This window comes from Nannospalax galili, unplaced genomic scaffold (genome assembly GCF_000622305.1).
Source record: "Nannospalax galili isolate Female #2095 unplaced genomic scaffold, S.galili_v1.0 scaffold149, whole genome shotgun sequence".
NCBI lineage: Eukaryota > Metazoa > Chordata > Mammalia > Rodentia > Spalacidae > Nannospalax > Nannospalax galili.
The window spans coordinates 375614-388576 of NW_008359763.1; the positions used below are offsets into that span (position 1 = coordinate 375614).

Consider the following 12963-nt stretch of genomic DNA (forward strand, 5'->3'; position numbering starts at 1 on the left):
ACCCGGGTTTGATTCTCAGAACTCATATGGCAGCTAACAACCGTCCGTAATTCCAGTTCCAGGGGAATCTGATATCCTCTTCTGGCCTTTGCAGACATTGCATAACATGGGTATACTTACATACATGCAGGCAATACACTCATACACATAAAAATAAAAATAATAAAATATTTTAAAAATAAGTAATTAGTTTAAAAAGCCTTTGCAGGGGTCCACTTCCCTAACTGGTTGTCAGAAACAAGACTGTCAGTATCGTCCAGGGCAGGGCTCTCACTCCATGAGATACTGGGAGGGGGCAAGGTGGGCTCCTGTAAAGGTTGGGTGCCCCTGTGGGCTATTGAGAAGGTCCCAGGAGGGCACAGACTTGGCGCTACACTCCTCTGTTCAGCTCACCGGGAGGTTTGACTTTCTCTGGGGCTTTCTTGAAGGCTTCACTGTGAGTCCTGCTGCCTGCAGGGCTGCGATCCTGGACTCTATGTCTGAGACCTGGAGCAGAGCAGACAGATAGACAGATGCCACTGAACGTCCCATCTCAGATCCCTAAAGCACCTTCTCCGGCTCACTCACGGCATGGATCTTACTTGTTTCCTCTGAAGATCAGAGTCCCAACCACAGCCATGTCCTGGGGTCTCCTCTCCATCCTGACTGGTTGTCAGGGAGGGGTACTTTCACCCGGTGCCCTAGAGACTTGAGGGGTGCTTTGTACTTTCTGCTGGCACATCTGGAAGTCTGGCTCCCACTGGGGATGTGATGGGGGCAGCTTGGGCTGTTCTGACCTGGCCACTGCCTTCTGCTACAACCAGAACCATCCTTGTCCTGTTCCATATCCCTTTGGCCACTCCTCCTCCAGACCCCACAGGAAGCTTTTGGAAATAAACCATGTTGGTCTTTTCCCTCCCCTCCCCTCCCCTCCCCTTCCCTTCTCCTCCCTCCCTCCCCTCCCTTTCTTTTTGTGGTACTAGGGATTGAACCCCAGGGGGGGGACTGAACCTGGGGCCCTGCTCATGCCAAGTACAGGCTCTACAACAGAGCCACATCCCCAGCCCCTCCCCTCAGCTTTTCCCCGTGGCCTCCCCTAGGGCTTTCTTCATCTTCCCTCCCCTGGGACCGTTCTCTCTACTTCCCTATCGCTGTGTGTGGGTCTCAGGGTTTCACAGAAGTCATCACCAAGCCTCCCACCGTCCCTAGGGCTCTTCTACATCCTGCTGACTCTGCCTGGTCTCCCGTCCCCTAGACCTGCTGTGCTGCTGTCCCTCCTGCCGGCTTCTCTAAGCAGGGGCTGTCTGGGCTCACAACTCTTTCACGATGGGATTATTTTCTGTTTTCATTTCCGTTGTATGTCTCCTCCCACTAAGAATCTAAGCTCCACGAGGGTAGAAGTTTTGTCTAGGTCTTCATAGATGCCCTCCGTGTGCCCTGCACATGCCAGCCACATTCTAGAAGGAGTCTGTGAAGGACAGACCTGGGCCTGGCTCACTCCCTGGGGGTCACGCCCACTTTCCTTGGGCACCACTTGCTGCTGAGGGCTGGAGTGTTGGCCGTTCCCACCGTGTGGGTACAGGTCTCTCTTCCTTATAGAACTCCAGGGGGAGGGCGGTGCAGGCGGCAGCGCAGTGCCTGAGTCACCTTCTGTCCCTCAGAGGTGTGCACGTGCTGGTGTGGCCCAAACCTGGGCACTGTTGGTGTCTCTCTCCAAGTCCTCAGCTCTGCAGCTGCTGCTGAGGCTCATGGGGTCCCTCTGCTGAGTCTGGTCCTGAGCCCCACTTCCCTAACTTCTTGGCCTCTGTCCAGGCTCTGCTCATGGGGTGGGGGATAGTGACTTATAACACACACCTTTCTCATGACTGAAAAGCCTGCTTGCCCTCCCCAGGTTGAATGGGGAGGAGAGAGGTAAAGAGAAAATCAGGGGTGGGAATGTGGGGGTCAGAAACCCCAGACCTGCACTCTGCATCCTCTGGCTCCATCTAGGAGCTGAGGGTATACCTCGCTCTCAGCTTGCTGAACCTCGGATGCTGTCGTGGTCACTCTGTCCTCCAGCTCTAACAGCTCCTCATCTGTGGTCTTGCTAGGCTGGGTAGGGTCCCCAGGGCTCTGAGGGCTCCTTCCTTCAGCATCCATGTGACCTGAGGCTGCACACAGCTAGAGACAAGAGGGTGACACTGGTCAGTGGTAAGGTAGCAGGCAGGCCCCTGCTCTGTCCTGAGTTCCCAGGGCTGGTCTCCAGCCTCCTCACCGTATGCTGATCCCCCAGCCTCCTTCCTGCAAGGGCTGATGGTCTAAGTGTAAACTGCTGGCTGCTGTGCTGGGGACTTTTGGGGAGGTCTCACCTCTGGGGGCACCTCGGGGAGGGTGCCATCTGGAGTGGCTTCTTTCTTCCGGCCCTCCTCTTCCTCTGATGAGGTGCTCTGGTCACTGATGTTGCTGGTCAGCTCTTCCAGCTTCCTCCTGAGCATCTCCTCCTCTGCATCAGCACTGGGCTCCGATCCCACAGCTGGTCCCTGATGGGGCCAGGCCTGGGGCTCAGCGGCAGCCCTGGGAGGTGGGCCTGCCTCAGCACAGTCTGGGAGCTGAGCTCCCTGTCCCGTTCTCCAGCACAGCCTGTCCCAGACTTGCAGAGTCCCAAGGGGTGGGGCACTCTAGTGTCCATGGCCATCTAAGACCCACATTTTTTCCCTTCTCCCCTACCCTCAAAAATGTTTATTGGGGTCAGGTGTCATGGTGCATGCATGCTTTTAATCCCAGCATTTGGCAGGCATAGGCAGGCTGATCTCTGGGAGACTAAGGCCTGCCTGGTGAGTTCTAGGCCAGCTGGGGCTACAGGGAGACCCTGTCTCAAAAAGGAAAAAAATGTTTATTGGGGTAAAGTATGCATACAGAATTTGTCATCTTCACTATTTTCAGGTGCACAGCTCAGTCCCCCAGCTCTTTTCCTCTTGCTAGACTGAGACTCCTTCCGCCTCCTGGCCCTGGGCCCCATTGCTCTCCTTCTGTCTCTGTGAACCCGACTTCTCAAGGCTCCTCATATGAGTGGGAACACACTGTCTGTCTGTGAATACCTCGCTGAGTTCTCCAGGTTGACCCATGCTGAGTCTGGAGTAGAACGTCCTCTTTTGAAGTTGACCCATCAGTCTACACCGTCTTTGAACTTTCCTCACGGAAGTACTCAGCCACACTGAGCTCCCAGTCCCTTCCAGGAGCTCCCCAGCCCCTGTACTGAGACGATACTGCACCGAGATCATGGCCTGGACATTTGGCTCTTGCTGCTGGGGCTCACAGAGCTGAGGACGAGGGTCTCTGGCTCTCTCCACACTGTATGACTGGAGTGTGTCACAGCTATTCTCAGCACTGTCTAGAAATTCTTAATTCTCATAGGGCTTTGGGCTCTGTCCTGGGCTTGCACAGCCATGGGGACCTTCATGTCCTACACTTACTGGAGTCCAGGACAGGGTGAGGTGACAAGCTCATGTCACCTTTGAAGCAGGTATTAAACCAGAACATAGCTGACAGAGGTGAGAAGGTAGCACATGTATGCTGTGATTCAGTGGCACCATCTGTCACAGGGAGCCTGCTTGAGTTCAGATCCAGGGAGGCAGCCTGCAATGTCTGGTCATCATAGATAAGCTATAAAGAACCCAGAATATCTGTTCACCCTGGCTAGTTAGACAGTCAGAGCAAGTTCGCACGTTTGTCTCAGGCTGGCCTCGGGCACCAGACGGTTGCCATTTCTCTGCTGCCTGAAATTCTTTCCAGCATGATGTGCCTCAGTCACAGTTTGTGTAAATGGCATTATGACTTCTAGTGGAGTTGGTGCATGAACGGATGGAAAGGAACTACCAGGACTGCCAGCCACTAGCAGCTGGCCGCTGCTTGTTTATCCCGGGCTGTACCCAACTTAGGGATGGGAAGAGGGATGTGGGTCATGAGCTTCCTCAGCTAGAGGTGGAGCAGGCTAGAGATGCTGGTCCAGCTCAGCACACGTGCTGTCTAATCTGGCTGAGGATTCGTCTCACAACTGTCCGCTGGACATCTAGGCATGCTGTGTCACCCTGCTCCTGGTCACATACAACCAGCATGCTGGTGTGCGCTGGTGAAGAGCCTGATCCACCTTCATCCTTGGCAGGTAACAGGCTGATATCATGTTTTGTCTGCCTGTGGGCATGAGCCTTTCATTGAATGACTTATGTATCAACTCCTAGAAGGCATCAGAGTCATGTGATAAACACACACACACAAAAATGGCAAACTATCTCAAGAGTCATATAGACCAAACGATGCTCCAGCTAACAATGGATTGGGAAAGACTCTCTGCAGACCCTCACTCTGTCCTTTAAGGCTTGTTCAGGTCAATGCCCTTGAACTCACCATTGATTCTCCTCCACGTCCAGCTATGCAATCCTGTTAACTCAGCCTCTCATCACCTCGGCCAGTGTCCCCGATTTCTCACCCCTGGCCTGTCCCCATAGCCTCCTGACTGCCTCCTCATGCGCTCCTCTGTCCTTCATATGCTGTGCTCAGAATGCCAGCAGGGCATCCTTTTGTAGCTGGATGCTGACTCTCTTTCGTGCCAACCTCCCGTTTCTCTCAGAGGGAAAGGTAGAGCCTAGAAGGCTCCATATAGTCTGAACCCTCCATGATGTGTTGTTACAGTTTTCCATATTCCAAAGTTCATATACTGGGCCTTAATCCCCAGAGCTACAGTGTTGGGGTCCTATGAGAGGTGATTGGGAAACTCATATAGAGGGGCTCACAAGAGTGAGTTTCTTATAAAATTGAGCCAGGGCCTCATGCACTGGCTCACTAGCTTGTCCCTCCCATCCCGTCCCTCTACCACGGGATGGTCAGCACAATGACGACCCTACTCCATGAACTTCCAGTCTCTAGAAAGCAAAGTCAAACAAATCTCCGCTCTTTGTAAATTACCTAGCCTTCAATATTCTGTCAGAGCCCTTAAGACCTTCACTAGTCATGTGGCCACATGGTGTGGGAAGGCCCTGCCCTGCTGTGATCCAGGGCCCTGGGGCTGCAAGCTTAAGCGTGTCCTTCAGGCTCTTTCCCATTCCCTCTGTGAGACCCTAGGATAGGTGGTTATCTCTATATGTCAAGCGTCCTGGTGGGTCCAGCCCAGCTGGGGGTGGTCTGTGTGGGAGAATCCATTCATCTGTTCTTGGAGCATCATGCACCAACCAGCTGCAAGACCTCTGGGGACTCTTCCTTTGCAACCAAAGTTGGGACCTCAGCCTCCCTTAATGGAGGGTCATAGGCTGATCTTGTACAGCCCAGGGTGTTACCTGGGCTGAGGGTGGCAGGACTGTATTCTCCAGGTGGACCAGCAGGTTCTCCACAGCTGACATGCGCCTGTTCAGCTCCAAGATCTGTAGGAGAGGGAGAGAAGCTGTGGTCGGGGGGGCCCTGCCCATAGGTATCTGCCTCCTCGAGCCCCAAAGTCCTGAAAAGTCTACTACTCAGCACATGGCCCTGGAGGCTAACTGCGAAACAAACCCCTTTCTGACACCAAGGTTTCAGGAACACTAGCTGAAGTGGAATCAAGAGAGGGGAATGGGTCTAGGGGAGAGGGGTAGAGAGTGAGGTGAGAAACCTAGTCAGACAAAGCGGATAAAGACGGGGACCATGGCCGCCACTGGGCAGCTACTCCCTGCAGCTGCTGATTGGCACAGGAAGTTGTGCATTGAGCAGAACAAGGTGACCAAAGTCATTAGCTAGCAAGAGCCCTGGGTCACTTGTGACGGAAAGTACAACTTCCTCATCCTTGAGTCACCAGACTCTTGAGTCAGCCACAGTCTATTATCTCCCAGACGGAGCTGGGGAAAAATCAATTTCTCTTTGCTCTGCTTCCTTGCGGGCAGGTGCATCTTCCCCACATTATCTCATTTACCGCTCGCCTGGCCTTAAGAGAGGGAAATGACAGTCACAGGGGCAGGACGCTGCCATTGTTGGTAGGTAATTACCACAGCGCTGAGGACTTTGAGTGGGGGAAGAACGTATGCATGCTGGAAATGAATGTCAAAGCAGGTGCCCATGAACCATCGGCCCATGCCTACCATAGGAGGGCACTGGCAGGGGGCGTGTGACCTGGGCTCATTTGGTATCTGTGGAGGTGGCGGTAATCAATAACCTTGGGAGGGTGCTCAGCAGATGGCCTTTGTCTGCTGGCCTATGTAGTGATGGGGGACTTGAAAAAGAGCCACCATCCACCCACCAGGGACGCTGTCACTGTGAAATGCCACAGGAAGAGAAGAGAAGACCACCACACCAGGATGAGAAGCTGGTCTCTGGATCCCCGAAGGGGGGGGGGGGGGGGGGGGACAAAGGCTGCCTGGAGAGAGAACAGAGAAAAAAAAGAAACACGAACCACCCCAGCAGGGGGGGGAGGGGGTGGCTGGGGGGACGGAGGGGGGGGGGGGGGGAGGGAGACAAAGGCTGAGCGAGTTAGGCCAGCAAGGTAAATGAGTGAGGTCCAGACCAGCTGGGGCTACAGGGACCAAGCACTTTTTGGTCAAAAAGACCAAAACAAAAACACAAACAAAAAATAAATAACAACAACAACAAAACCCAAAAAACGAAAGCGAGAAAAGAAGGGAAGAGCTGGTATGGCAGTGGTGCCTGATCCCAGCTATCAGGAGGCTGAGGCAGGAGGGTGGCCAGCTCAAGGCCAACCTGAGCTCTATGGGGATCCCCTGTCTCACAAACCAAACCTGTGCCACTGAGGGTTAGGGAGCTTGCCTAGCATGGGAGAGGCCCTGGGTTCCATCTCCAGCAGGAGGTGGGAACCTCTCTGGGTCTTTCCTTCTAGATCCATTTCACATGTATGTAAAACTTCACAGCTAGTTAAATAAAGCCTGCATCAGGCCTAGAACTCTGGACCTGGAAGCTGCCTTTTTGAAATGCAAATGTTCACTTACTAGAGCATTAGAGGCTGTGATGAAGATGGCCTCTGGGCTCTCCAGCACAGCTCTGGGCCCCCTGGTAGGCACCTTGCTTCTGTTTAAAAAACTATCTCTGTTCTTAAGGATAGGGCAAGTGCAATTTTTCTCTGGATAAAACCAGCACAGGTTTGTAGACATCTTTTTGAGTCTCTGCTTTCAATTTTGGTGGGCGTATAATTACAAGTAATTATAAGTCTCTGTTTTATATAACACACATAAGAATTAGCTAGTAACTGGGGTTGGAGAGATGACCCAGTGGTTAAGATCACTGACTGCCCTTGCAGAAGACCTGGGTTCAATTCCTAACACCCATATTTGTAACATCTGTTCCAGGGGATCTGACACCCTCTTCTGACCTCTGCGGGCATTGCATGACACGGGTATACTTACATACATGCAGGTAATACACTCATGTATGTAAAATAAAAATAAAATATTAAAAAAGAATTACCTAGTAACTGTGTTTTTCTTTTTGAAGAGCTCCTTTTGCCCTCCTGCCTGTCCCTCATGTCATTAGATTATAGGTGTTGGCCATCATGAATAACTTCTTTTTAACTTCTTGAAGAACAGTCAACCTTAACTTGTTAGCTTTGTGCTATATGAATTCACTTCAACAAAAACATATCTTGACGACATATCCCCATGATAGAGGCCATTTGATGTTTGAAAGCACTGAAAGCTTTAATTTCTCTAAAGTGAATCAGTGCGGAGGAGAAAAAGGCTCCACCCAGAGTAGCAGGAGAAGGGATCCTTTCAAGTCCGCACCTGACTCTCTGGTACAGCTCGGGCCCTGCGCTTGGAATGCTGGGAGGCTGCCCTGGGAGTTTGGAGGCTGTCTTCATCAGAGGTGTCCACATCTGCCAGGTACTGGGGAGGGAGCTGCTCTTTCCTGATGGCACCTGTGGGATAAGAGGGTTTAAATTACTAGGAATGAAAAGTTGAGCGTCCACAGGCACGTTTCCTCCAACCAAGCAAAGAGAGGGGGAAGAATTGGAAGCCATAGCCATGTTCCTATGAGGACTGGGTGCAGATTCTGAGGTCACATGACCAAGGATCCCCATATACATCTTCAAGAAAGAGCCTCCTGGCCTGGAGGGTAAGGGTAAGGGAGGAGGAGTTGAGGGGTTAAATATAATCCCACATTCTACATTGTAAACATCACCATAGTCCACACATGTGGAGGGCAGTGGTGGCCTGGGACCACGTGTCTACCAATGAGGGCGATGTTCACACCAATGTGGCCACAGCCAATCATTTTTCATTCTAGAGTAAAGTCATGATTCCCAGAGCTCTGTGTGCTTTCTCCCCTGCAGTGAGGCCTGAATGCTTATTCCTGGGCCCCAGGGGAATGTGGCCCCACGGCTCTGAGTAATTTTTCCTCACCAAAAATTACTCCCCACAGCTCTGCTTGTGCCTGACGCTCTCAGCAGGCCACAATACACTATCCATCCTGCTCACCCCCTACATGAGTGTGTGGACAGTCTGAGTGTCAGGTGATACTTGAGCTCCTCAGAACCTGGGAGACCCTGGGCCAAGGACACACCAAACCCTGCCTGTATGCCGGCCCCTGTGAGATCATGTGTCAGTGTTGCTTTAAGCTGATAAGTTGGTGGCCATTTGTCAACCGATGTGACCATCTTATTTAGACCCTACAACCTGGGGGTGGCCATACATGGGTAACTGCTTTTCCTATCCAGGACACTGAGGTTCAGGGAAGTCATGTGATCAGCCGGCACACCATGTCTTCATGTCCCTGACCTCATGGACAGTCTACTGCTCCGTCAAGAGAGTTGCTGGCCACAGTCTGACACTCCTGTCTCACCATGTTCACTGTGAGACACCCCCATTTCGGAGACACTGATATGTGAAAAGTTGTGTGAGAATCAGTGAAGGAGGATGGCTGGGCTCCAGTCTCAAATCTGCCCGACGCCAGGGCCTTAGCTTGGCTTTCCTGTGTCTGTCTCTCACCTTCCATGCCCCGCCTACTTCTTCCACATGCTCTAGGGATGTGCCATCATCCCACGAAGTCTTCCAAGGTCTCCGTCTTACCATTGGTCCATATAGGTTGATTTAGTCATTGTTTTGCGGGGGAGGTGGAGCCGCCTGTACCCAAAGTCCCCAGGACCCTAACCACTGCACGGAGCATGAGGTTACAGTCCCTGTAGGCCAAGGACAAGGGGAGACAGGAGTAGACAGTCTTCCCTGCAGCCACCGTGGGGTGGAAGGCAGCCTGTGCTGTGATCTTATTTGCTCTGACTTAATCTGTCTGAGCTGCTGAACTGGCACACCAGCTCCCTCAGGCACAGGAAGAGGCAGATTCAGGGATTTCATTTGAATGCAGAACCAGCCGATAAAATCTAACAGCCAATTTACGTTATTTAATTCCTGACAGCCTGATGGGCTGCTATGGGCACCTACAGCTACAGGTAGGGTGGCACCGGGCACCTAAACGGGACGGCTTCAATGCTCTCCAAGGGGAGCCTTGGACTTGGTAGAACTGGCCTGTCTACAGTCAAAGTCATTCAGGTGACCGGTGACTTTGGCCACTTTGTGGAAACGGGCACGTCCGTATCCCACACCAGTGGCAGGAGGCAGGGGTGGGGTGGGGTGGCTTAGTGCCTTTGTTGGTATAACTGGGTGTCACAGGGAGCATTGGGACGGAGAAAGCATGGGGTTTGGTGAAGGACAATCAATCATGCTGAAGGAATTAGCCAACCTGTTTATGCAAACTAGAGGGAGGGCCCGACTTCTTTGGGACCCGGGCCCCCGGATTCCCTCTGGAAAGGGTTTGCTAGAGTACCCACCCAGAATAGCTGTGGTCTCCAGGGCTGTCCTGTGGGGGGCTTCAGGCTGGCCCAGGTCAGCGAAGGTATCCTCTCTGGAGGGTGAGGGGCTGTCCAGCTGCTCCTCTGGACCAGGACGGTACTCCAAAGCCCCGGCGCCAGCCTCCTTCAGAACCTCAGGCTCCAGGGAGGTGGCATCCTCGGAGAAGGGCTCACCTGAGGGGCACTGAGCACAGGGGCTGTCAACCTTGGCTGTCCACGGTCTGTAGTGTTACTTGACTGACTACTAGGCAACCATCTGCTCCACACTACTCCTCTCTTATTTTTAAATACTGTGCCAGGAGCATTCTCCACCGTTCTGCCTCATGCCTGTGAGGCTGGAGTTCCTTAGGACACTGGCCAGGCAACTCACAGGAGATAGAAGCACTCCTGAGCAGCCCAGGGACCCAGGTTCACCCAGAGGCTGAAGCCTTGAGGATACCACTGGGAAGGACTTAGTTATTTCTTGGGGGATGGGGTCACAGCTACCACATCTACTTCTATAATCCTTGATGGTTAGAGTACAAGAGGTGGGGGTGGGGTTCCTGAACAGGCTCCCCTCAGGACCTCAGGGGTGTTTACATGGTGCCACCTTCCCCAAGGGCTCCCGGGATTGAAGGCTCTCTGGCCAGCTCCTCTGCAATTGACTGCAGCTGGTGGGGTAGCAGAGGTGGCAGGGCATGGGGAGCAGGAAGCAAGTTGTATGAACAGAAAGTATAAACACTTTGGCCTAACCTTCAGAGGAAGCAGGGCCTGTGGCCCAAAGTTCCCCTGTGGGGCTGACTTCTGCGGTCCCTTACTGGTCGTCTCCTCTTTCCATGAGGATCAGAAGACCCAGTCCTTCCCCAGCTTACTCTAGCACTGTCTGAACCCAGAGGCTGCTGGGAGCTGGAGCTCAGGACCCTGCCTTGGGCTTCTTTTGCCTCTTGTGTCCGCAGCTACTTTTACAACCTATCTAAGCACCTTGTGCATGCCAGGCACGGCCTCTCTCAAAAGCACCTCTGTAAAACAGAAATTACCAGCCCTTGCCCAGATGCGAGGCCAGGACTCCAAAGAAGTTCCCAGGGCCAAGGTGGGATGGTTAGTCAGCAGAGCACTCAAAGTCCTCTCGGACCACACTGAAGAAGCCAGTGTCCAGGGGTAAACATTAAGAGCAGACCTCGCCATTCATAGTCTAGATTTGAGCAATAGAATGCCCTTGAGTAAGACGGAGACGCAGCTCAAAGTCAGGTCCCGTCTACCTCCTTGGTGGGTGCTGCTCTCTACTTTGCTCTCCTGAGCCACAGGAATTGTGCCTTATTATGGCCTGAGCACCAATCCTCACACCCCAGACCCCTGACTCACCTGCCTAGCCTCAGGCTCCTGCATGACCCCACGTCTCCAAGCTGTCTGCTTAGTCTCCCGAGGTGTCTTGGGAGGGTCTGACGTTTCTGGATCCTTCTGCCCTCATTTCTTGCCTCGATTGTGCCCCTGCCCTAAGAGCCTGGTACGACTGCCTGGCTATCTGCCACTGTGTCCCTGAGTGCCACCTAACCCAGGCCCAAACACCTGCTGCCCAGCTCAGGCTCTTGGAGAGATGGTGGTCAGAGACTGGAGCTCACTGACCTGCAGGCTGCGTGTGGATGCAGGGACTGAGGACAGGCCCAGGGTATGACCGCAAGGCTGTGTGGCGTGGTCGGAGTCCTCCTCGAAGTTCACGTCACAGAAGGGGAGCAGACGCTTTTTCTTCACAGGTATAAGATAAACGAGGGGTCGGTCACACCTCAGCGCACTGTTGGCAGCCTCCCCTGGGATATCTACCCAGGTAGAAACGAACTCAAAGGTGCCTTGGGGTCACAAGGGGGCCCGGGAGCCCACAGTCCCCACCCCATCAGGAGACTTTTGTACCGAGTCTTAGCCCAGCTGTAAGGCATGTGGGTTCTGGGTGGGAAGCTGTGACGGGCCAAAGGTGCTTCTAACTCTTCACGGGGAAGATGTCCCGGGACTTCGAGTCTGTGTAGCATGCTGATTATGGGGTGGAGGTGGGTGAAGTGAACCCTGTTCTTTAGATGTGTGAGCAGTTGTTTACAAACCTCCTTTAGTACAATTACCTTGACCCTGTAAATTTATGTCTCAGTGGAGAACATTCTAGGTACTGGGTAGTGTTCAGCGAGTTCAGCATATGATGTGAATTAGATTCCATGCAAAAGACAACTATGCTCCCTTAGAACAGCTCACAGGCCTGATTTTATAGATTTGATAGATTTTCTATAGACCTGATTTCATCACCCATAAAGGGTTCAAGGCCAAACTCACACTCGCCTGCTGGCCCCTTCTTCTTCTGGTTCCCTACTGCCATTCTATCCCCAAGCCCCGGGGCTGCCTGACTTGTCTCTACCACAACAAATAAGATAAAAGATAATTGAAAAAATTCTCAATAAAAATAAGGCCCATGGGTTGGTGCTGAACAAGGGCAAAGAGCTTCCTAGGAAACCCCGTAGGTCCATTTCTCTGAAAGGTGCTAAGGTCACATGTATGTAGGGCCCTCCAGCCATCTGAACATAGGTCTATCCTCTTACACACCCTTTGTCAAGACATCTGTGAGCCCCAGGACTCCAATCAGCCAGGCCAGGTCTTGTAGTGGGCTCTGCCCATCTGCAGCCTGTTTGGGGGCTCTGAGGTGATCACTGGGCTCCCATGCAGGCTTGGGAGGGAGGGGCTCCATGTTCAACTCTAGCCACAAGGAACTACAGAGGGCATGGACATTACCAGGTGGAGGTGGGGGTGGGAGGAGAATAAGTACAGGTGCTTGAGGTGTGGAGTGGCTGGATGGAGGTGTTGGGGAGCTGGGGAGGCATGAGGATGGATGGGAGAAGGGTGGGGATTTGGGATGAGAGGTGGTGCCTCTAGAGGACTTACTTTGCTGCCCAGGGCCTGAGCCTGGGCCTCTGTGTCCAGCTCTCCATCCTCATCTGTCTGCTTGCTGTCCCCACTCTCCTTTCCCGGACTTGGCTCAGGCCCACCTGAAACAGACAGGTGCCTGGTTCCACCCACGGGGAGCCAGACTGGGAGGAGACCCCTTATCTGTCCATCTACTCATCCTTGCACTCACCTGCCAACTAACCCTTTCTCCCTCTCTGCTCACTCTCTCCCTCCCTCCTCCCCTCCATCCCTCCATCCTTTCTTCTAGTCACTCACCCATCTACCTATTCATGCAT

At 53.0% G+C, this 12963-nt stretch overlaps 1 protein-coding gene across 1 annotated transcript in view; it reads right to left on the reverse strand.

Moving 5' to 3' along the window:
• Mlph (melanophilin) overlaps window positions 1–12963 on the reverse strand; it is a 48883-nt gene that overhangs the window by 10143 nt on the left and 25777 nt on the right. Inside the window, exons 5-12 of the mRNA XM_017795723.2 lie at window positions 12665–12768; window positions 11372–11491; window positions 9749–9953; window positions 7710–7843; window positions 5289–5372; window positions 2328–2498; window positions 1984–2139; window positions 394–486 (exon numbers count right to left, since the gene is read on the reverse strand). Coding sequence (XP_017651212.1) covers window positions 394–486; window positions 1984–2139; window positions 2328–2498; window positions 5289–5372; window positions 7710–7843; window positions 9749–9953; window positions 11372–11491; window positions 12665–12768 — 1067 coding nt within the window. The remainder of the gene's footprint in view (window positions 1–393; window positions 487–1983; window positions 2140–2327; window positions 2499–5288; window positions 5373–7709; window positions 7844–9748; window positions 9954–11371; window positions 11492–12664; window positions 12769–12963) is intronic.